Below are 26,239 nucleotides of genomic sequence, written 5' to 3'. Positions count from 1 at the left end.
AAAAGGGGAACCAAGAGAAAGCAGTACTACATTGCAATCAGTTTTGTAAAACTTAAGATAGGTCACTGGAGTATCATTTTATGGGCAAGACCAAACTTGAAAATTCTTGTAATTGTAATTTAAAAAATCTTTTCCTCTGCTATTAGTGGCAGGCATTGCTTTGTTTCTGCTAATGTAAACTTCCTTCTCTTTCCTTAAGTCTTCAGTACTATACTTCTCTCCTCCATCCTCTAATCCCTGGTCAGCTGAGGATCTTGCCTCCTACCTAAGCAAGAAAAAAAAGACTGGATCAAAGGAAGACAGGAGAGAGGAATGACATAGGAAGTTTTATGGTCTAGGTCTTTGAGATGGAGAAACTTACAGCAAATGGCTTCAGGGGAAGAAGGTGGCTTTCTCATTGCTAACTAGACTAACAAGACTAACCTATTTACTTGTACCCTACCCCATCCTGCCAATCTGGAAGCTTGTCCTTTTAATGATTATATGTTTCATTTTCTTCTTATCTATCGGATTCTCTGTCTACAAACATTCCCAGTTCTCCCCATTCTTAAAAAAAATATTCATTTGACTCTGCTCATCCTCCCCTCCAGCAACTATCTTGTATTTCTTCTCCCTGTCACAGTCAAATTCCTAGGAAGAAATCAGCTACAGTTGTCTCTACATTCTTAAGTCTCACCCATTTCTATCCCTTTGTAAACTGACTTTCATCTCCTTCACTCTACAGAAACTAGTTTCTTGATAACTGCAATTGTAAGACCACTAGGTGGTACAATGAGCAGAGCATTGAACCTGGAGACAAATTTGACCATAGACATGTATGGGGCAAGTCACCTAATTATTGTTTGCCTCAGTTTCCTTGCTGCAAAATAGCTGCAAAATTCCCATAGTTGTTGGGAAAATAAAATGAGATATTTGTGGAGTCCTTTGCAAACCTTAAAGTACTATGTAAATTCTAGCAATGATAAGGATGTTTATTTTTGCCTTCTAAGTCAGATTCTCTGTTCAGTCATCAATCTCCTTGAGCTCTCTGTTGCTTTGCGTCTTGTCAACCATGTTCTCTTCCCATACTTCTCCTCTGGCTTCTGGGGCATTGCTCTCTGAGGTTTCTTATCCCTGACTGAATTCTCCTTTGTGGAGTCACACTTTTCTCTTTGCTGAATCTGAGTGCAACTCAGATCTTTCTTCATACTTCTTTGTCTCATCTGCTCCCATGGCTTATCTTTCTTATGAAGGTGAGTCATTCTTAACTTCCCAAACCCAATCAGTTGACAAATCTTGTTAATTATTTCTCTTCAGTATTTCTTTCATCCATCACCTTCTCTAAACTCACACATGCTCTTGCAGTAACTAATTGGATTTCCTGCTTCTACTCTTTTCTCTCTCTATTTCATCCTCCAAATAATTACCAAAATAGTTTTAATAAGACACAGAAGTTTATTTCCCTGCTGAAAAATCTTCAGTGGTTTCGTTGCTGCTTTCAGGATAAATACATAGACCTCAGACCAATATAAAAATCCTTTTAAAATTTGAAAGCGATTTTTTGTATTTCTTATACTTTACATTCTAATTGAACAAATTTACTAGTTGTTCTCCAAGCCCTATCTTGTATCTCCCATCTCCAAGACAAGACTGAATGATGTAATTGAAATGAAAATACTACTACCTCTCTTTTAGAATCTCTAGCTTTCTTCAAGATATTGTATAATTCCTCAGGAACCATCTCTGAAAACAAAACTGTTTGTTCCAGTTGTAAATCCTTTTTCCTTCCCTCCTCAAATAATCTTATATTTTCTTATCTGAGTCTTTGTTTAACTCTGACCCCACCTCTACCCCCTAGTAGAATATAAGCACCTCAAGAACAGAGATTTCATTTTATTTTTTATTTTTGTAACCCTTCCACCTAAAACCATGTCAAATATCTAGCATGAAAGTGTTTAAATATGTTAGATGAATTTGATTTTTGTGACATCTACAAAGAGTAGAGAAGAATGATGATAGGTTTTAAAGTCTCACATGAATCCATACCTTCTTTCATAGCTCTAGATATAGTATGGGAGGGAAATGTAGAAATTTTGTGAGGTTGACAAATAAATGTGTCTCTATCTTGATCTTTATCAGGAAGACAGTGACCCTCCCATCAATGAGAGCTTAAGTATAGAGAATACCCTCTGGGCTGGCACAGTCATAGCATCAGGTAAGTGTGTGATTCCTTAGGAATATGTTAGCAATTTAAGAAAAAATCATTTCGTAATTAGAATAATCATCCTCTGTCAGTTGGGGAAAATAGTAGTAGAATGAAGTTTTTCACTTGTTTTAGCACCTCGGGGGGTGAGCTGACATCTGATTGCCTCTCAGATGTTTATGAAAGTGTAGGAATGGGAATTCCAATGGCCTGTGGGCCCTTCTGGATCATCCACTCTGAGAATAGACCTTAATTGCTCCCTCTAGATTGACATCCTAATCTGTAGCAGAAATTGTATCAGATTGAATGTTGAGTTGGAAGCTTGTATGAGAGACAGCAAAGCAAGTGCAGCACTTAAGAAAGAAACCAGTCAAATTAGAAGCATAGTATGATTCAATTTGAACTGTGGTGTTGTCCATGGATGTTGGAGTAAAATCAAAGCTATTTGATTTTGAATGTCTGTGATGAAATGGAAGATTCCCAAGGATTCCCTACCATCAAATTTTCTGAAGATTGAGCTTCTGAAATCATGGGATCTCTCCTTTTCTCTCTCTCTCTCTGGGAGCATTTCATGAGCTCACTACCAACTGAGCCAGTCAATTACAGAGCAAAAACTACTTTACTAAAGGGTGAGGAAATCATTATATCTACTAATAGGAATGTGTGAAATAAGTCTACACAGGCTTTTTGGTTAACTCAGCTTTACATGGTCTGATACTTGGCTAAGGTCCCAGAGTGAAGTGTCCCATAGATGCTGGTAGTTTGGATTAGACTTCAGCCCTTTTGACTCCTAAAGCTATGTATTCTATGGTTTATGTCTGCTTCTTTATTAACTTTATATAATTTCAGTGATATTATTGACTCAATTCTTCTCATTCCTTTCTTTCCTGAATTTTTTTCCTTTCTTGCTTGAATATCCATAGTTCTTTCATGAGAGCAATTATTCCTTCCTCAGTGAACCTTCAAAGAAAATCAGTTAAGTGAAAGCCAGTATGATAAAAAAAAAATACTAGATTTAGAGCCTGAGGATGTACAATCAAATCTTGACTAGGTACCTGTATGACCTTAGACACTTAAGTGATTCAAACCCTCTGTGCTTTGGTTTCCTCATTTATATTAAAAAGGTATTGTGTTAAATGATCTCCAAAGTCTTTCCAGCTACAAATCTGTGGTCTCTGGAGTCATATTGATCTTTGTGGATCAATAGTATATCATATTGAACCACAAATGGTATTGCTAATCATAAACTTGATCTTCACTAAAAAATGCCATGCCTTGGGGGGAAGTCCTATGCTTATTTTTGCAGTTCTACAGTCCACTCCTTTTGGGGTGAGGACCAAGAAACTGCCAAGCTCTGTACAGTGCTCGGGGAGTAAAGTTTCTTAATTAAAATAGTTCTGAGCCCCCTACGTGGTAGAAATTGTTCTTTTTACCTGAATCTACTATATTTCATTGAACCCTATTCCTGTGAATTGGCATAAAGAAGCCAACTTCCCATGGGAACCAACATAACATAGATACTATATACAGTACTTTTACTATTTTTGTGTTTTATGTAATCAATGAAAGCAAATAGGTAATGCATTAATGATTTGTCTATGTGACTGAATGCAGATAGTTTTTCTTAGATCCACATCACCTTCAAACTGTATATATATATTCTCTTTACTCAAGAGTTATAGGAAAGAAATAGTTCACATGTTTAACCCTTTCTTCACTCTTTCCAGCTCCCTTCCCTCTCCTTGCCCCCTTCCCCCCAGTGTTCATCCTCTACAGTAATCTGGCAAAAAAAAGATACCTGGCATTTTGTTGTTACACTAAGTTACTTTATTAATTCCCTCATCACTTTTTTTTGTCATTTTAAATTCTTAAATTATTTGAAAATATCAGTCATCTTAACTTGCGATTTCTTCTGTTGTTTCTATTTCTATATGTATTTTCAAGTACCTTTTGCTTTTGCTGCTTTTATTTCATAATTTTCATTTTCTTCCATTTGTTATCTAATTGAACTTCAAATTTCTTGCATTATTTCTATTTTTTGCATTTTTCTAGTATTTTTCTTTGCTGATATTATTTTTTAATTTTGATTTATATTCATGTTACAGGTTAGAATAGAATGTTCATTATCTTTTTGATGTTTTAACTTTTTGATATTTTAAAATATTTTGTGTAGCTATTTTTTAATATTTGAAGGCATGTATATGTATTGTTTTTAGAAGGCAGTAATGAAAAACTTGACTTTGATTATAACCTCTTTCATCTTCTTCTAAGAAGTGCCACATTGATTTCCTGTTTTGAAAACATACAAATTTATCATCCTATGCCTTTTTTTTGTTTAGTTTAGTAATTTACTTTGAAAATGGGTTTGTGATTTCAGAGATGTTGGCACTCCTGACCACAGTATAGACCCTCAGTCCATCCTTGCTTGTGTGACTCTTATCCATGTATTCATTTGGCCTTTTCTTAACTCCTAAATTTCTGTGGTTTTCTGTCTCAGAGATATAGGAAATTACAATATATTAAGCAATAAAATACACTTTATGTAATTTGTTCTAATGGCTTTAAATGATCAACTGGTCAACTCTAGAGAGATGTAAGTATTTTCATTCAAAGGTTATCCTAGCTGTCTTCAAAACAGCTCCCTCCTTCCCTTTGCAATCTAGACCTACCAAACCTAACTTTCTTTTATTTTCCATATTAAATTTTCAAATATTTACAATAATTGCCTTAAAGGAATAGTTGACCAGTAGTCTTTGCTTTCTAAGACAATCAGCTGATGAATAATTCTTAATGACTTCTCATTTTTTTAAGTTAAACATTAAAAGGTCGGGGCTAAAGATTTCACCAGCTGAAGGAATATACATGCACACACCATATGTGTGTTGTATGCATTTAATTTTAATTTAGTTAAGAAGCTTCTTTTGTTTTTGCTGAGCAAAGAATAAGGAATACCCTCTTCTTCTTGCTTCTCCAAGTTAAAAAAAAAACTAAAATACTGATGTGTCATGTCAGATTCCTGGGTCAAATCCTTCTCTGTCACTATCTGTGTGACCTTTCACAAGATATTTAACTTTTTTTAAGACATTAATTTCCCCATCTGTAAAATGAGAGGGTTGCCATCTAAGATTTCATCATCCTCTATATCTGTGAATTTTTTTTTAGGTTTTTGCAAGGCAAATGGGGTTAAGTGGCTTGCCCAAGGCCACACAGCTAGGTAATCATTAAGTATCCGGATTTGAACCCAGGTACTCCTGACTCCAGGGCCGGTGCTCTATCCACTGCGCCACCTAGCCGCCCCTTATCTGTGATTTTTTAAAAAATAATTTTATTTAATGAAGTTTTTGTTTTAGTTCTAAATCCTCTTCTCCCATCCCCTGACCCTTTGAGAAAGCAAGAAAAACTCATTGCAATTATGTATAGTCAAGAAAAATAATTCACATTAGCTTTGTTTAAAAGAACATGCTTCAGTATATGTTCTGAGTCCATTAGTTCTTTATCTGGATAAAGATAACATATTTTATCATGAATCTGCCAGAATTGTAATTGGTCATTGTACTGATCAGAGTTCTTAAGTCTTCAGAGTTATTTGTCTTTACAGTATTAGTATTATTGTATAAATCATTCTCCTGGTTATATTTATGGTGCTCAGAATTAATTCAAACACATCTTTGAAACCTTCCTCTTCATCCTTTCTTTTTTTTAAAGCACAGAGACATTTTTATTCTTTTTTTTCCTGTTCCAAACTCTCTCCCTTTTTCTATCTATTCCTTCATCCACTGAGGTTTTAAAAAAAAAAACCCAAAACTCATTACCAGTGTGAATAGTCATACAAAACAAATTTCTGTATTTGCTATGTTTCTTTTTTAAATTTAATATTTTATTTTTTACTCAATTATATGTAGAAACAATTTTAACATTCTTTTTTTCTTCAATTTTTGAGTTCCAAATTGTCTCCCTATCTAATCCCCTTCATTGAGAAGGCAAGAAATTTAACATAGGTTATACTTGTGCAAAACATTTCCATGTAAGTCATTCTGTGAAAGAAAATATAGACAAAAATCACCCAAAAGAAAGAAAATAAAGAAAAAGTATGCTTCAATCTCCATTCAGACTCTATCAGAGATTTTTCCCTTGGAGATGGATAGCATTTTTCATCATAAGTCCTTTAGAATTTCTTTGAATCATTGTATTGCTGAGGATAGCTGGATTATTTATAGTTCATCATTATACAATTGTCACAATATACAGTGTTCTTCTGATTCTGCTCATTTAATTTTGCATCAGTTTATGTAAGTCCAAATTTTTCTGAGAGTAGTTTGCTTGTCATTTCTTATAGCACTGTAGTATTCCATCCCAATCCTGTACAACAAACTTGTTTAGCTATTCCCCAGTTGATAGGAATCCCTCAATTTCCAATTCTCTGTCACAATTAAAAGAGCTGATTAGCCATTTTTCCAAAAAAAAAGAAAGAAAAATAAAAAAAATATGTTTCATTCTTTACTTCAAGTTCATCATTTTCCTAGTTGGTGGTGGATAGCTTAAGTCTTATAGAATTGTAGTAGATCATTGCATTAATTAAAGGTACTAGGTCTTTCAAAGTCAATTATCTTTACAATGCTGTTGTTGCCATGTAAATTGTTCTCTTAGCTTCATTCACTTCACTGTGTATCAGTTCATACAAGTGTTTCCAGTTTTTCTGCAACCATTTTCTTCAATCATTGCATATGGCATAATAGTATTTGATCATATTCATACCATAACTTGTAGGATTACTCTCCAGTTAATGAGTACTCCCTTCATTTCCAGTTCTTTGTCACCAAAAAAAAGAGCTGCTATAAATATTTTTGCAGGTATTTTCTCTTCATGATACAGAAATGGTAGTATGATTGTTGATTCAGAGTTTAATAGCTTTTTTGGGCTTGGATCCAAATTGTTTTCTGGAGTGGTTAAACCAATTCACTGACACTACATTGATTTACCTGTTTTCCTTCAGTCCCTCCAGCATTTGCCTTTTTCTTTTGTTTGTTAACTTTATCTTTTTTTTTTTGGTGAGGCGATGCAGTTAAGTGACTTGTCCAAGGTCACATAAACTGAATGGCTAAGGCTGGATTTGAATTCAGGTTCTCCTGACTCAAGGATCTGTGCTCTGTCAACTGTACCACCTAGCTTCCCCTTTTGTTAGCTTTACCATCTGATGGACCTGAGTCTATTCCTATGTTATGATACTAGAATTGTTTGGTCTCAAAAATCATTTGAAAAAATTATGAAAGCTTAACCTTTTTAAGTTTCATCTTTCCATTCTGGACCTGGGCAGATAATAATGTCTTTTTTTTTTTCAGTTTTTACAAGGCAATGGGGTTAAGTGGTTTGCCCAAGACCACACAGCTAGGTAATTATTAAGTGTCTGAGGCTGGATTTGAACTCAGGTATTCCTGACTCCAGCACCAGTGCTCTATCCACTGTGCCACCTAGCTGCCCCAATAATGTCCTTTCAAAGATACTGGTCTAATGACTACTACTAAATTTGGACTTTATTTCCATGAGCTTCATTTGGAGTAGAAGTTAAAAGCAATGAAAACTGCTAGGAATTTTATCACCAATTTGAGAAAGTTGAATTCCTTCTTTTATAGAAAGACCAATGCCTCACACTCAGGCTAATATGAAAAGTTCAAGGACTTGTGTTCCTGTTATTAACAGTTATATAAGCAGGGATTAGCTGTGTGCTTGAAGCCAGAAAGTTCTGTCAGATCTGAGGGGTTATCTGTTAGATATCTTAAAGCAGTCAGTCATGAAGCATTTATGAAGCATTTGCTAAATATCAGGCACTATGCTGAGCTCTGGGGACACAAAGAGAAGCCATCCCCCCCCAAACAAACCCCACCTTTCTAAATCCTATCATCTCTAATCTTAAGAAATTAATCAATTCCAATGAAGTCCTTTCAGTTATCTTTTATTATACTATATTATAGGGTTGAATTCTTTTCTGTTATATGAAACATGCTTTTTTTCATTATTATAATTATTGTTTTTCCTTCAAAAAGGACATTGCCTTAAATTTTCTTTATTTTTAATTTTAATTGATATTTTTGTCTTCATATTATCTTCATTACACAATTCATTCCTCCCTGATCTTACCTAATATACTATCCTTTATAGCAAGTAATTAAGAAAAAAAGAAACAATCAGAAATCAGTTCAGTCTGTCAGTAGACCTTTATTAAGTCTACTGAAGGGAAAAAAAAGGAAGACGAAAGAAAGGACTTGCCCTCAAGGAGCTCATGTGGGGGGGGAGGGGGGGACAATATGAAAATAGCCACATATAAACAAGCTATGGAAGGATAAATTGGAAATGTTCTACAAAGAAAATAGACTAGAATTAAGAGAGACTGGGAAAAGCTTCCTGCAGAAAATGGGATTTTCATTGGAACTTGAAGAAAGTCAGTAAAGCCAAAAAGTGGAGATGGGGAAGGGAAGCATTCCATGCTTGGGGGATGTCCAGTGAAAATTCCCACAGTTGTTGGGACAAGAAGTTAAATAAAACTTACTAGCAGACCAGCTAAGTCACACAGTATAGTTTTGTGTAATTCTTAGACATATTGGAGCCATTACTGAATACAACACTTTACTTTACAAAGGAAAAAGCTGAGACCTAAAAAAGGAAAATGACTTAGCTAAGGTGACAGAAGTACCAGGTAGCAGAGCTAGGAATTCAACCCAGATTCTCTGACTTTACCTCCAGTACATTCCAATATTACCATGATGCCCCCTTTTTATTATCAAGTTCAGCTAGTCAAATATAGTGAAAAAGAAGACTGATGCTTAAGTATTAACAAATGGTGCATTTTAAGAAGTTGGATTTCTTTCCAGTTGCAAACAGATGCACAAAAACTGAGGTGATAGCATCTATATCCTATAGCTAAAAAAAACTCTTGGATTTTCTATCCCAATTTTGTTTTTGCACATGCATATACATATACATATATATATATATATATATATATGCACTTTGGGTAGTTTTTCCTTTGAGGGTCTTGAGTTAAAAGTCATTTATTATGATTTTCTTCCCCTTTTTAATAATTTTGCTTTAAAGCAGTTAAGTCCATTTTTTACAGCCAAGCCCTCCCAAGTTTGGGAGGCATGATATAAAAAAAGTATTATCTGACAAAATTTTGATTCTAGTAATAATTTTTCTTCTAGAATATTAACTATGAAATCATATTTGTTGAAAATACTTTATGTGAGAACTTTCTAGTATGAAAACAGGCTAAATTTTCTGTTATTTGTTCCAGAAATCCTTAGACCCTTGGGCCCTTGAAGCTCTTGTGGTTTTTGTCATTATAGTTAAAGTCCCAGTTAATTGGGGAAGCAATGGGCTAAAGTCCAGACCTCAGCTAATTGAAGTGGACTAGTACAGTTCAGCAGTGTAGTATATCCTGTGGTCTAGCCCTCAGACGAGAATTCAGCAGAGCCTGTCATTTCTACCATCTGCTATAGCCACAGGGACCACTGAAGGGGGCCCTGCTTGCTGCAGGAGGAGCCTGCCATCTGCTGATGGGAATGCTCAGCTTTCTCCACTTAGCCATCTGTCTGAGAATGCTGTTGCAGTGCACATACAATGTTAAATCTAAGGTTTTTGAGCTTTCCAATGTAATATTTGGGAAAAAATATGCATTAAAAATAATTTAGAAGAAAATTTGAGAATTTAGGCTGATTCTGTATATGTTTAATCCTTTAGTTAAGGAGGTATGTATGTGTGTGCATGTGTGCATGAGTGTATATGTATGTGCACCTGTGCATGTATGTGTGTACACATGTCTGTGTGTGTGTATGTATGTATGTATGTATGTGTGAGACAACTTTAAGATTTTGGTGTCCCATTCTGAGCAGTAGCTGCATATTTGTGAGAGATTTGACTTGATATCTCCTTGAAGACCTGGATTTAAATCCTAGCTCTGCCACTTTCCACTTGGGTACTGTTAGACAAACCACTTGACCTTTTCTGCACCTCATTTATCTTTTCTGTAAAATGGGTTGTATAAGATTACCTCCAATATCTCTTCTATTTTTTTTTTTTTAGTTTTTTGCAGGGCAATGGGGTTAAGTGGCTTGCCTAAGGCCACACTGCTAGGTAATTATTAAGTATCTGAGACCAGATTTGAACCCAGGTACTCTTGACTCCAAGGCCGGTGCTTTATCCACTATGCCACCTAGCCGCCCCTTGTTTTGTTTTGTTTTGTTTTTGTTTTTGTTTTTGTTTTTGTTTTAGTTTTTTCTTCTATTTTTAAATATAAAAATGTATGAGTGCTACTCTTCTAGCTCTACTGGTACCTCATGTAGAAGCTAAGTCAAAATGCAGTAGGTGCCTAATAAATGTTCATTGAGTTGTTTTGGTCTGTAGATTTAAAACCATGGAAGAGAATAAAACTTAAAAGACTTAAAAGGAATCTATGACTTTCTCTAAAGTGCTGTGTTTCCCTTGAAATTGGAAATGCAAAAATACTATCCCATTTAAAAAAAAGTTTTTTGCAAGGCAATGGGGTTAAGTGACTTTCCCAAGGTCACTCAGGTAATTATTAAGTGCCTGAGGTAGAATTTGAATTCACGTCCCCCTGACTCCAGGGCTGGTGTTTTTATACTAATAAAATCAATGCTACCAAAATTAGAAGAAAAGCAGAAAGCTTCACAACCAGGACTTCTGATAAAGGTCTCATTTCTAAAATATATAGAGAATTGCATCAAATTTATAAGGTCCCAAGTCATTCCCCAATTGATAAATGGTCAAAGGGTATGGACAAACGGTTTTCAAATGAAGAAATTAAAGCTATATATAAGCATATGAAAAAAATGCTCCAAATCACTATTGATTAGAGAAATGCAAGTTAGAACAACAATGAAATATCATTTCACACCTACTAGATTAGCCCAGATAAAGAAAAAGGGAAGATGATCAATGTTGGAGAGGTGGGAGGATTGGGACATTGATGCATTGCTGGTGGAGTTGTGAACGGATCCAATCTTTCTGGACAGTAATGTGGAACTATGCCCAAAGAACATTAAACTGGAGCATTTCCAATTCTAGGACTATATGCAGAAGAAATTGTAAGAAATGGAAAAAGTCCTTCATGTTCCAAGATATTCATAGCTCTTTTTGTAGTGGCAAAGAATTGGAAACTGAGGGGATGCCCATCAGCTGGGGAATGGGCTAAACAAGTTATGGTACATGAATAGTATGGAATATTATTGTTCTATAAGAAACAATAAGAATAGCCAGACTCTAGAGAAACCTGGAATGACTTCTGGGATCTAATGCTGAATGAAGGGAATAGAGCCAAGAGAACAGTTTACACATCAGCATTATGAGATGAACAACCTTGAAGGAAGCAACTCCTCCTGGCCAGAGAGCTGGGACAACTATATTTGACAGATTATAGACTAAATTGGGGCAGAGGACGAAAAACAACAAAATGCACAGAAAAAAAACCCCACCCCTACCAAATCTCATGCACACCTTATAAAAATGATCTCTTATGTCTTTCTTTCCCTTAATCCTAATTCCTCATGCCAAAAAATTACTAATTTGTACATATGTTTAACAAAATATGTATGTAAAATGCTAACCTGACTGTTCCCAATTGAGGGAAGGGGTGGGTGGGAAACTTTGTAATTTGGAAATATGCATGTACAAATGAATAAAATTAAAAAGAACTAGAAATGATGACTACATAGCAGTAATCCTTTTGTAACTCTGTATTAAATGTTTTTCTTTACATTTATTTTTTACTGCCAAAGTAAGTCATTTGATATAATTGGACTTGATATGTATATACATTTGCACAAAAGTAAAATTGTCAGTTGATTACTAGATTACTGAAATTTTTTATGTTTTTAAATAAAATCTGCTTTTTAAATTTCCAAATGACACAAAACTAAATCAGTATCCAAAAAGATATCAACATATGCACCAGATCAAATAAGATGAAATTTAATAGAGATGGATAAATGTTCAAGCTTATATTTGCATTAAAAAAAATCAGCTTCACCTGTGTAAAATGGGGGACTGTGGTTAGATGTCAGGCTCTAGGTTCAAGGTTTGTGTGTCATAATGAATTTTAATCTTTGTGATAAAAGCAGTCAAAAAACTTCATTTATTTCTTGATACATTATGAGAGGCAGAGAGATAAGAAATATTATTTCTCTTCATGGTCAAATGTATGAAACATGTTTAGTTCTATGTGTCACATTTTAGGAAGGACATTGATAAACTGAACTATATCTAGAGAAGGGTGACCAGGATATGAAAGGTATTTTAGTTCATACGAGATAAAGATCAGTTGAAAGAACTGGGAGATGTTCAATTTGGAGAACAGAAGACTTGAGACTGACATGATAGCAGTTTTCAGTTATTTTAAAGACTTTCATGTGACAGGGGAATTAGTGTTTGTTTCCTTGTCCCAGGGAGAACTGGGAACAATGGATGGAAATTTTAACTAAAAAATTGTTTTTGATACAAGAATATTGGTAACAATTAGAGTTATCCAAAAGTAGAATAGATTTATTTATTTATTTTTTTTTGAGACAGTGGATTTTCCTTCCTTGGAGGTCTTTAGAAAGAGGTTGACTGACCTCATGCTATAGAGAGCATTCTTGTTCAGGTTGGTCCCATTCAGCTCTGAGATTTTCTAAATGTATGTAAACATCTTAAAAGGAGGTGTTTACATTTCACCCTTAGATAGGGGTGAAATGATTTTTTAAAAAGAAGAATAATTAAAAATGTGACTTCCATCTCATTTGACCAAGCAACAGCTATCATATTTCGTGGCATTGTGTTTCAGAGAGGTTGCTTCTGTGCTGTTAGTCTGGCTGTACTCCATTACTTTCTTTAAGCAATTTGGCAGTTAATGTTTACTGAGCTTCGGAGGTGACACTGATAAACTGGGTATGAGTCTGTAGCAAGTATAGCCTCACAAACATGAGGAAGATTGATCACTTCTCCTGATTGGACAACTCTGGTTGGCTCTGCAGCTGGAATCTCCTCTTTATGCAGTTCTCTATTGTGTTTTCCAAAGATTATATTTGATACCATGATTTAATTATCTATTTCTGATACATTAGAATGTTATTATTAGTCACAGTAGTAGATTTTACTGTCCATTTTATCTTTGCATGGCTATTTAAAGGACTCAGTCTTGGTTTTCTAAAATTAGACATTGACACATAGTTTCAAGTTGTCACTTAATGTAGTTGGTTTCTCCAAAAACTTCAAAAGATTTGTTATTTTACTGGCATGGGTAAGCCTTCCACCAGTGTAGTTGCAACCCCTTGTTCTTTTAGTAGATGGTTTGAGGAGTCTAAAAAATGAATCTCATGGCCAATCTTTTTATGAGTTTTTTCAAACTTAGCTTGTCTGTTCCTAGGATGACAGATTTATGGTCTATTGCTTGACTTGAAATCTTTCTAGCTTTATTGAGATCTTCAAAAACTTATACTTTATTGATAATGTCTTTGAGAAGACATAATCATCTTCATTCTCTGAAGAAGCTTCAAGAGAGAACTTAGTGGAAGTTCTCTAAATATGATTCAAATTGTATTTATCTTCTCCAAAAGTTATCTTAGGAATATATCTATCAACACAAATGTAGTAATTTTGAGATGATTCTTTAGGAGACTCTTAATGACTCACTTAATCTATGTTTGATATGCCTCAGAGAAATTTTGAAGCATCTACTATTAACCTTAAATAGATCTCATACATCCTTAGGCATTGACCATGTGAAACAAACAAAATATGACTAAATTTCTTAAAATTTTACTTGTGTTACACTGAAAAACATCAACTCTGATGACTGAAAACTGTGGAATTTAGATATCATACCATAATAGCTTAAATATCTATAGCATATCCAGTTTACAAAATCTTTCCCCCCACAACTGGAGACTTGAACCCCAGCCAGATCTTTTAACTCCATTTTCAGTGCTCCTTTCACACTTCCTTGCTACCCACCTCCAAAGTAGTTTATTTTATTAGTAAGTAGCAATGTCTTCACTAATATTTCACTTTTTTTTTCAATGATTCTATGTTTAGGCACAGTTGTGGGTGTGGTCCTATATACTGGTCGGGAACTACGGAGTGTCATGAACACTTCCAACCCGAGAAGTAAGGTAGGTTAGAGGGGGTCATTGCCAATAGAAAACAGCATGGTATTGATTAATACTTATTGATTGTCATGAAGTTTTTTTTTTGTTGCTAGGAAAGACAAGATAGGCAGATGACTGTCTATCTGTAATGTGTGTTTTGAGAACTTGGGGATACTTTTAAAATTGATGATTTCTAAAATGTATGTATTTTTAATGCCAGAAGATGCTGTTTTCTATGATATTTAGGAATTTATTTTGGGATAACTCAAATGGCCTTCTAATAAATTTTCCCCATTACCACTTCTTGGGAATACATCAACTCTCATAGGTCTCTAGGTGTTCAGGTCTCTCTGCTATCTTTCTCCTGATCAAAATATCTTTATCTGAAAGCAGCAGAAACATTCCTCATGTTAAAAGATAAGCTTCCTTCCCTTCCAGGCTCAATGTCCCATTTCTTTAGGGCATCCCTAGGCCCAGAAAATTTTTATTCTACCTACCCAGCACTTATTTTCTGCCTTGAGGCAAATTGAATTGGATTTGAGTGAGGGGAGGTTGTCCTGTCACCAGCCTCATTTTCTCCTCTAGAGCCATCTGGGTCCAGTGGTTAGATAAGAATCAGGATGACTAGAGATTGCCCTGGATGTGAGACAGTCAGGGTTAAGTGACTTGCCCAAGATCACACAGCTAGTAAGTGTCTGAGGTCAGATTTGAACTCAGGTGCTCCTAACTTGAGAGTTGGTACACTACCCACTGTACCATCCAATCGCCCTTACTAAATTCTACCAGCAAGTGTGGAACTCCCTGGATCAATGGAGTTCACTATGGGCCCAACAGAAAATGCCAATCAGCCTATGGTAAGAGGCTGCAAGGAAAATGTTTGAAAATGTGGATGATCTGATCTATTAGTGAGGATCATTCTCACCCTAAGAGTATGGGATCAAGCCATGACTAAATTCCAGCCCTCCCTAAGCCCCCCTGCTTGTAGGGATTGTTAATGGCAAACATTTCCCCCCCTTCTCTCTCTTTATAAATCTATCTGGAGGAAAGGACTGGAGGGTCAGTTTCCACTTTCTCTAGAACAGTAGATTTCAGTGAAGAAATGGCTTTGAGTGGCTTCCCCCCACACCATCATCTGTATGGGGACTCAATCCTAGCAGCTTGACTTTTCTCTTGCTTTTTCTCTGCTCCAGTCAAGTGTTTCAGCAAGTATCTATTATATATATATCAGATACTGAGCTAAGCACTAGGAGTGCAATTTAATTAAAAACAGCCTGTGATCTCAGGGAGCTTTCAATCTAAAGACAAGGGATTGTAGCATTTGAATTTTCAAATTACTGTATCTTATCTCTAGTTTGAAAATGCCACTTAAATGTTGAATAATTAATAATTTAAAATGCAAAGACTTTTAAGTATTAATTTTGGTCCTGTCAACCTGCTTACATCTACATATTTACACATAGTTGCTTGGTTTTTGTCCTTTATTATTGAAGAACACCAAAATGTTATCACTTTACTTGAGTCAAATTAGAGTGGCTGATGAGACCAGTACAAGCTCGGAATGCTCTACCATTGGTTGGGCACAAATAGTCTATGTGAATGTCTAGAGTGGGTACTCTTAAACTTATATATGTCATGTTTCCTTTCAGCTACTTCAATTCTGCCTTTCTTATAGAGTGCAGCACCCTCACCGATGGGGGAAAACCATGCTGGGTATTCCTGTGCCAGTGTCTCTCATGCTGTACAATCAATTCTAAAGTTATTCAATGAGACCTTTAGGGTTATTGGATATATATACACATGTATACATATACATAAATACATACATACATGAATATGCATGCATACACACATATCTATATATCCTTATTGTCTTTGTTGATAAATCTCTCAGTTTTAATCTGCAAGGTTATTCTTTCAGTCTGAATTAATGTACTTTTTATTTTGGTAACGTGAAAAAAGGACTTCATGGTGAGGAAAAGTGATGTTTGGTACTAAACTGATTTTATAGTGTGTAAGATATCAAAATGGGAAGAAAATTGTATTATAATCCAGTATACTCTTCTCTTTTTATAGACTAAACTTTATAAAGTAAACTCAATGATTTGTATCAAGGTCACATAACCAAGTAATAAGGGTGTACTTATTTCCATTGTGCTTGCTGTCACATTGGCAACTTTTTTCCTTTTGTCTAGGAGAGGGGAAAAAGGACCATTGTGAAGATTCTTTGAGACTTGTGTTTTGAATTTTAGTATTCAGAACCCAGTTATCTTTGAGTTATAGCTTATAGGATTTAGGGCTGGAAGGAATCTTAGAGAATATCTGTTCTACTTTCCTCATTTTAAGAATGAAGGGAATCAAAGAAGGGAAATAATTTGCCTCAGATCAGGAAGTATCAGAGTTGGGATGATTTGAACTCAGGTCCCTTGACCCCAGTACTCTTTCCACTATTCCATACTGGCTGTATCTCATCCTGTTGCTGTCTGTGTAGTTGAAGGTCTCAAATTAAAGATATGCATTTCTGCAAGTGCAATGATTGTTTTCTAGTGAGTTATACAGGCAGCAGGTGAGATATCTCAGATTGCCTTTCCCTCTTCCTTATTTTCTTCAAGATTGGACTTTTTGATCTAGAAGTGAACTGCCTCACAAAGATACTATTTGGAGCTTTGGTTGTAGTGTCTCTCGTCATGGTGGCTTTGCAGCACTTTGCTGGTCGTTGGTATCTGCAGATCATTAGATTCCTCCTCTTGTTTTCCAACATCATTCCTATCAGGTAAGAGATCTGAGACCTCTGTTTTTTCATGTCCTGATCATTTAAGTGTGTATTGAACTTTTTTTAATGTATAATTTCATATTCCAACAAGGTCATGCCTAATGACCTTTCTGAATTTTAAAAGGAAATAGATCCTTCTTAAGGATAGATCAGTAGTACAGTAGAAACAGTATTGGATTGAGAGTCAGGAAGGAAGCTTGAGTCAGAGTCCTGCTCTCTAATAATGAGCAAGTCAGTTAATGTCTAAGTCTCGGTTTTATTTCCTATAAAATGGGCATAGTAACACTTGAGTTACCTACTGGATAGAGTTATTCAGAAACTGTTAAACTTCAGAGTGCTATAGAATTGTGAGCTTTTAATTGTCTTAATAACAAGTAAAGATCAAATGGTACTTTGTTTATATAGGTTTGGAGACTCTACATTTTCCCCCCATAAAATCTTCCCTAACTATAAATCAAAATGATCTTTTCTTTCTCTCTTCTAAAGTATTGTTTTCTTTTGTTTTTATCCTGTCAGTTCTGTATATATGCCTCCCCTCTCCTATACTTCAGTCAATAATTAGCATGGGAACATGCTTCAGAAATCTTCTTGTTCTTACTCTCATTCCCACCCCTGAAATTTCATTTTATGAAGAAAATAAGGCTATATGAGATTATAGTTTCTCAAAATACTAAGGCAGAACCAAGAAATTTTTATTTGAAAGAATAAATGAATAGAAAAGCTATATGTGGGACAATCATTAATCGTTTCATTAATTACTCATTCCTTTATCTGCCTGTTCCTTCAACCTTTAATCATCCTGTAGAGTCACCTTGGTCAAGTCATTTAACTTTTTTTTGGACCTGTTTCCACATCTGCAGAATGACAGGGTAGTATGACTTTCATGTCATCTGTACCTCTAGAGCTATGAAACTATTCTTATACTCAATAACATTTGCTGAGAGACTCTAAAGTATAAGGTCTACAAACTACAGGGAATAAAAGGAAAACAGAGCATAATCCTTTCCCTCACGGAACTCATAGTCTTAGTTGAGTCATATTGACAAAGATCTAATTGGAGGCATACATGCAGCAGGAGGGGAAAAAATGGTATATTACTGTAGAGGAGAGATATGGTGATTTCATAAGGAAAGCAATGATTTCTTAGATTTTGGTACTGGTCAATATTTAGATTCTATGGGAAACTAAGAACACTGTTTGCTAGTTTATCATTTATATAGAAAATAGTTTCTCAGATCCTTCAAAACCTGTTGCTCTTTTTTTTTCCTGGACAGTTTGCGTGTTAACTTAGACATGGGGAAGATTGTATATAGCTGGGTGATTCGCAGGGATTCCAAAATTCCTGGCACTGTGGTTCGTTCCAGCACAATTCCTGAACAGCTTGGGCGGATCTCCTATTTGCTCACAGACAAAACAGGTAACCTGTTAATTGGAAAGTAGTAGTTAAAATGCTTCAGCATAATACTTTCTTCATGTAATCAGTTAAGATTTTCTTTTCAATGATCCATCATTTTTCTTCTCTTTGGTACTACTTTTTCTCCTTTGGGGAAAAAAGAAAATCCTTGTAACAAATGTACATAGTCTGTTTTTCTCTTAATCTCAGCTGCATTGGATTTGTTTTACAAAATCTTTTTAATTTAATATGTTACAGGGACTCTCACCCAGAATGAGATGGTCTTTAAACGACTACACCTTGGTACAGTTGCTTATGGATTAGATTCAATGGATGAAGTACAAAGTCACATATTTAGCATATATACTCAGGTAAAATAATTTTAGGTTGCTATTTTTAAAAAATCAATTATTTTTTGTTCTTCACTATATTGATTTACAGTTAATTTTTTTCTATAGTAATCTAAATCAGATTTTCTCTTTTATACCTTGCCTGATGTTAATGATCTAAGGGTTGTTGTTATTGCTGTTGCATTTTGCTATCAAATATTGAGTTATTTTGATGTATGGGTGGAAGACATTTTGTTGGAAGATCTGAAGTTGATGTTTTATAATACTTATTCAAATACTTTAAAAAAAATCACCAAATAGTAAGCACAGGTGACTTGTATTATTTTTCTTTTTCAATCCATTATAAGATACTAAATATGTGATTCACTGTTTTTAGTGTCTCTTGCTAAACTTTCCTTCTAGTATCCTGATCCCCTTAAAACCAGCGCCTTCCCTCTGTTGATTTTCCCTAGGTTTATCTTGTTATTTTTCTTGTTACATAGTTGTTTGTATGTTGTCTCCCTTATTAGACCACAAACTCCTGGAATGTCGGGATTGTATTTTTTGCTTATTCCCAGGGCTTAGGGTGGTCTGGCATGGGATGATTATGATGTTTATTCTCTTTCTTGAGGAAGGCCAAGATTTCAGAAAGGTGATTCATGAGAAGCAAATGAATCGGTTCTGAGAGAGCAGGTGTTGTCTAAGTCACCAACCTCATTTTCTTCTCTGGGGTCATTTAAGCACATTAGCCAGATATAGATCAGGATGACTGGCGATGGCCTTGGATCTGAGACAGTCAAGGTTAAGTGACTTGCTTAAGTCATACAGCTAGTATGTGTCAAATGTCTGAGATCAGATTTGAACTCAGGTCCTTCTGATTCTAGGACTGGTGCTCTATCCACTGCACTACCCAGCTGCCCTTCTGGCACATATTAGATGCTTAATAAATACTTATTATCAAGGATGACCTGGGTGCATGTCTAGATGGTTGAATATATTTAAAGATAATCTGTCATACTGAAATGCTGATAGATCTTGGGAGAAATATAATCTGATAATGATGATGATAACTAATATAGAAGTTTACAAAATTAATAGTTGTTTAAATACATTATTTCATTTTGGCTTTATAATTGTCTTTGAAAATAGGCACTACAGTATTATTTTTGCCATTTTTAAAGTTGAAGAAACTGACATTCTGCAAAATTAAGTGACTTGTCCATGGTCTACTTAGGTATCACAGGAAAGATTTAAACCGAAGTCTTCCTGATTCGAAGTTGAATCCTCTATTCATTATTCACTATTACCTTTCTGAAGTCAGAGTGTTGCTTGTATTAAAATATATTTACCAAATAAATGAAGTCATTGAACTTTAGAGTTGTAAGGATCCCTTAGTCATCTGATCGCTTTTTCACTAGAGCATTGTATGTCATCTTGTTGATATCTAATTAGCTTCTTGAATGTCAGTTGTAAACTTAGCTGAAAAACTAGCATTTCTAAGTTGTAGCTTAGAGATATAAAAATACTTATTATATAGTGCAGAAACATGAAGTGAATTTCAAATTGTTAAAGTAACATCCTTTAACATCAGTAATTTGCTCTTTTAAAACTGAATATTAGGCAAAACAATGTTACAGGATTTAGTTATATGAAACATTGTTACAAAGTCATTGGGCAAAGGTTATTCATGTTTCAGTTGAAGTATACTAACAATGTTTATTTCAGAACAGTTAGTTTGGATACTATGCTTTTTTGGGTAATAATGCTGTCTTATGCATTTATAACTCATAAAATATCTTCAAATGCATTATCTAATTTGGTCCCTGCTACAGCTCTGTGAAGTAGTCAGAGCAGGTGGTAGCATTTCAGTTTTACAGATCAGGAGACTAAAATTCAGAGTTGTAAAGAGACTTGCTTAAATCTAATCTCCCTGAGTCTGAACCTAACATTTTATCCATCATCCTGGTTGGTTGGTTCTTGTCCTGTTATTGAAGAGGACCAAAATGACATCACTGTGTTGGAAGCAAGTTAGAATGTATCTGACTGTGATGATGAGACCAATACATCTAGGAATGTTCTGCCATAAGGTTGGGCACAAAGAATGCCTAGGGTTAGTTCTCTAAACTTGTACATCTCATGTTTTCTTTGAGTTGCTTTAATTCTGCCTTGCTCGTAGAGCACAACATTCTCTCTGATGAGGGCACTCCATGTTGGACGATGCCTATATCTCCCATGCTGCACAATCAGTTTCAAAGTTCTTAAGAGAGAACTTGAGAGTGTTCTTTTATTTACTATATCTGACTCCCATATGAATGCTTACCATTTGGGAATTCTCCATAAAGTAGCCTTTTTTGGCAAGTGTACATTTGACATTTGAAAAACATGGCCAGCCCATCACAGTTGTACTTTGTAAAATTTGGATGCTTGTCATTTTATCAAGAAAGGACCTCAGTGTCTATGTTATCTTTTCATGCTGGGTGATCTTCATAGTCTTCCTAAGACAATTTAAATAGAAGGGACAGTTTCTTGGCATGGCACTAATCAGCTGTCCAGATTCACAGGTATACAACAATGAGGTCAGTGCAATGACTCTGTAGAGTCTAATACCTCTTTGGTTTGGTAGTCAGTCTGATTCCTTTTCTTTCCTACACTTTATTTTGGAGACACCCCCAGGACTGAGCTAACTCTGATAATGCATATCAATTTTTATTATCAATATGTACCTCCATCAAAAGTATATTGCCAAGATAAGTGAACTTATCCACAGTGTTTAAAAGTTCTCCTTTTGTCATAACCGATGGTTCCACAAATGGATGATGTGGCGCTGGCTGATGTTAACTACTGTGTTTTTTTGGTATTTGTCAGACTAAAATTAGCACAAGCAGCTGAGAATTGTTCCATACTTGTTGCATCTTAGCTTCAGAGGTTACATTGAGTTCACAGTCATCTGCAAACAGAAGATCATGCACCAATACTCCCTCCACTTTGGTCTTGGTTTGTAGCCTTTTAAATAGAAGAATTTAGTATCAGTACAATAGCTGACCTTGATGCTGTGTTCATCTTCAGTGAAGACATTTGATGACATGATTAAAGGACACATCCTTGTTTTACTCCATTGGTGACTGAGAAATCAGAAGTTCATTGTCTACTATCCAAAAGCCGGGCTAGCATGCTTTCATGAATTGACATACAATACTGATGAAATTCTCTGCACAACCAAATTTTGACATAATTTTCCTTAAATCCTCACAACTGATGGTACCAAAGGCCTTGGTCAAATCTACAAATGTACAGACATTTGTTCTGCTCCTAGCATTTTTCCTGGATTTGTCATATACACTTTATTAACTGTTCGTCAAACCTTTCTGAAACTACATTGGCTCTCAGGGAGATGACAGTCTTCCAGGTGAAGTACCAGCTTATAAAAGAGTACTCTGGCAAGAATCTTAACCAACAATGATGATGAGAGAAATATCCCTGTGATTGTCACAGACCAATCTAATCCCTTTACCTTTATGGAGATGGACAGTGGAGGTGTCTTTGAATACCTGATAGATAATCTCCTTATGCTGTATAACCTGGAAAATTTCAGGCAGATTTTCTACAAGTAATAGAGTCACCTCCCACCCCCCACCCCTCATGAAAAGGAACCTAATGACATCATATTATCTAGCTGCCAAATGTCCAATAGGCATCTCAAGTTCCATATATCTAAAATTATTTTCATTATCTAAATGCACATCTCCTCCTGACTTCCCTTTATTTTTCTGTTTCTTTTTTTGGGGGTGATGGTAGTGGTGATTTATATTTATTTTTTGAATTTCACTTATTTTCTTCTGAACTTAAATAAAACAAGCATATCTATAACTAACAGAGTAGGAAAGAAAAGATTATTTTACATGAAGCTGCAAATCTATTTATTATATACAACTTGCTATACCCTTTGATCCAGCAATACCACTTCTAGGTCTGTTTTCTCATTTTTTTGAAGAACATCTCCTTTACTTCAGTTATAGAGATTTGCAAGTCATTCCTAACTCTTATCTCTAATTCATCCAGTATAAGAAGTCAATTACTAAGTCTTAGCAATTGTACCTCCAAAATATTTCTTACAAGTGTCTCCTTTTCTCCATTCACATCATGGTCATTCTAGATCTGCCCTGGTTGTTGATATCTAAAGTAGGATTTAAGCCCAAGACTTCACTATAAATTCTGTTGCTCAGGAAAGTACATTCCTTCTCCTCTTCTCTGGCTCCTAGTAATTAAAAAAAAAAATTTGGCAAGCCTGAAAAATTGACTGATACCATCCAGGTCTGTAGCAGAAAAAGATCCTAGAGTAAGAGTTACAATTCCAGCTGGGCTTGTATGTGCCAGCAAGGAACAGTACAAAATTGTTCTGGTAGGGAAGCATGGTACATTTCTTTCTGTCCAGTTGTATGAGTAATAGGTTTTTGATGAGACTTTTAAAACTTTGTCAAAGATGTAACTGTGCTTTTTGATGAGGAATAATTCTTCCCCTCCTCATCTCCCTAAATCTCTCTGAAAAGATGGTGAATATTAAGACATAAAAATTTTTGCAATCTGTTATGAGTTTTTATGTATATCACAAAGCTGTATATGATTTGAATATTTGTCTTTTCTCAAGGTAAATGTACCTAAAGTAGCCAAAATTTTAAAAGTTAATGGGGGGGGGGTGGCTAGGTGGCTCAGTGGATAAAGCACTGGCCCTGGAGTCAGGAGTACCTGGGTTCAAATCCGGTCTCAGACACTTAATAATTACCTAGTCGTGTGGCCTTAGGCAAGCCACTTAACCCCATTGCCTTGCAAAAACCTTAAAAAAAAGTTAATGGGGGAAAAAAAGTTAATGGGAGATGAATGATAAGTCTAACTGTATCCAACACTTGAGTGTTTTGAATTTTTATACTTTCTTATTTCCCTCTATACATTTACACTTTTACATATATATATATATATATATATAAATTTTAGTGAAGTCAATTAAGAAGCATTTATTGAATGCCTACTTTTGTTACGTTTGTAGTGTTTTATAGTTTTTCATATCTGATTTCTTATTTAATCCTTACAACCACCCTGTGAGGTAGGAAGGACACAGTGCTGTTATGATGAAGAGGAAAAGCAAGGCTGACTCTGTTTTGTAGTAGTATTGGAGTTAGTATTGCTAAAACAAGCAAATTCTTATACAATCACAATATGTTTATGAGGCAAATATAAAACATAGTTATTGAGTTCAAGAATGTAAACATAGAAAACAGAAAGTGTTGCAACATTCTTGACTATTGCTAAATCTGTTCCCCTCTTTAAAAATCCAAAGCTGTGGAATACACAGAATAGGAAGGGTACTCTGAATAGTTAAATTCTGTTTCCTCTTATTTAAACAAGTAAAACCTCTTGGCTTTAACAAATATCATAAGTGCAAAGCAAATACAAGATAGTTAAGGAGGGAGAGCGCTAGTCCAGGAGAAGAACAGGAAAGTTTTTATGTAGAAAGTTATGTTGTAGCTGTATCTTAAAGAAAGTTAAAGATTCCATGAAGAAAGAGGTTGGGGATGGTATTGAGGAGAAATATCTTCCAAGCATAGGGGATATCCAGAGTATAGGCACTGTTGCATGAATCCCTGAGGAAAGACAGCAAGGGATCAGAGTGTCTTCTGTTGATCAATGCAAGCTATACCAATGGGATTTCCATCTCCTCCTGCACCTCTGTATAAGAAAGACTTCCATCTCCTACTGTGCTTGCTTGATCTGCAGCCTAAGATGAGACAAGGAGTGACCTTCTTTCTGACCTTGGGTGTTCCTTCTCTTACTGTGCCTATTTGCTGCACCATCTCCAGCCTTCAGAGGGAAGATGAGAAGTGAAATGAGGCCTTCCATTTGATCTTTTGACTTCTTACTCATTCTTGATCACACCTAATACATTCTAGAGATTCTATACCCCTGCATATCTTCATATAAACCCCATTTATTACCCCCTGCCAACCTGTTCCTTATTCCTATCTCTCACAACACTCACCCTAAAGTTGCAACCAAATGCTTCCCATCCCTTCTACTGTGCTCCCTGGAATGTTTCTTGTATAGGCAACACACTTGCCCTCATCTTTTTTTTTTTTTTAGGTTTTTGCAAGGCAAATGGGGTTAAGTGGCTTGCCCAAGGCCACACAGCTAGGTAATTATTAAGTGTCTGAGACCAGATTTGAACCCAGATACTCCTGACTCCAGGGCTGGTGTTTTATCCACTACGCCACCTAGCTGCCCCTTTGCCCTCATCTTAAATCTTTTTCTCTCCCATATTGTAATAACTGAGATTTGGTTTTCCTCCCCTGATGACAGGGGGGATCTTCTTAGTCTCCCTTTCTAATTTTGGCTTTATAATAATTCATTCCCCTCAGCTTACCAATTGAGATGGGGGAGTTGGAATATTTCTTCCTCCTCATTGCCACTTTCTGGTCCTCTTGCCTGCATTATTCAATAACTTATCCACTTTTGAAGTTCATACAATTCATATATACCAACTAATCAAAATCCTGGCAATTGAGGTAATTGACTACAGACCTTCAGTTCACTACTCTTCCTTCTTCCTTCTTCATTGAGTTCAATACCTGGATCTCCTCCTTAATTGCTGCCCTCTTGCTAAAAGACTACATCTCTCTCTCTTTCTCTTTCCATCTCCTTCATTTAGTTCCTCAACCTGCTGATTTCTCATGAACTATTTTTCCACTGCACTTCAGCCAGACATAAAGATGGTCATATCCTCAATGGACCACCTCCCTGTTTAAGAATTCCAAAATCTTAACTTTTTGCAATTTATTGGCATTCCACCTTTTCCTCTGTCTTCCTTTACCAAATTCTACTCTTCTTCCACACTGTGACCTATAATTCCTCAATTCTTCAGTCCTCTTGGGTCATCAATGCTTTTTCCTCTTTTTTTCCCCATCTTGACCCCTTGATGGATGAGTTCAACTCTACTTGTTACAAGTGTAGAAGTACAACTTTTCTTGAATCCTTATTTTCCTTATCATATTAATGATTGCAGCTTGCGAAGTCTTAACCTTGGATCACTCTGATCTTGAAACCATTTTGCTTGGGATTACTACAAATTTTTTTTTATATACTCTTAACTTAGGGTCCTCATAGCTCCCATAATTCCCTTATTAACTTCCTTTTCCATTCTCCAATTGCTCTTACAAATCTTTTCATCCCCTCCTCAAATCTCCTATGGTTTTTCTTTCCCTCACCCTCTCAACTAAGAATTTTGCCCCATATTTTACAGAAAAAATTGAGGTCATACACTATGAGTTCTCTCTTCTCTTCCATAAGATGCTTTCTGCAACTAGTTTCTCCTTCACCCTTATCTTACATGCAGAGATAACTTTATTTCTTACTAAGATAAATCCTTCTACTTGCACAACCAAT

General features: G+C 35.5%; 1 protein-coding gene across 5 annotated transcripts in view; it reads left to right on the top strand.

The window, feature by feature from the left end:
• The window catches only part of ATP9A (ATPase phospholipid transporting 9A (putative)), a 220,876-nt gene that overhangs the window by 125,807 nt on the left and 68,830 nt on the right, over positions 1-26,239 (top strand). For all 5 annotated transcript variants that reach the window (XM_074210265.1, XM_074210262.1, XM_074210263.1 and 2 more), the window contains 5 exons: positions 2,119-2,194; positions 14,264-14,340; positions 16,926-17,086; positions 18,361-18,503; positions 18,738-18,850. In XM_074210265.1, coding sequence (XP_074066366.1) covers positions 2,119-2,194; positions 14,264-14,340; positions 16,926-17,086; positions 18,361-18,503; positions 18,738-18,850 — 570 coding nt within the window. The remainder of the gene's footprint in view (positions 1-2,118; positions 2,195-14,263; positions 14,341-16,925; positions 17,087-18,360; positions 18,504-18,737; positions 18,851-26,239) is intronic.

This window comes from Macrotis lagotis, chromosome 1, assembly GCF_037893015.1.
Source record: "Macrotis lagotis isolate mMagLag1 chromosome 1, bilby.v1.9.chrom.fasta, whole genome shotgun sequence".
Lineage (NCBI taxonomy): Eukaryota > Metazoa > Chordata > Mammalia > Peramelemorphia > Peramelidae > Macrotis > Macrotis lagotis.
This window is presented reverse-complemented; position numbering and strand designations above follow the sequence as displayed.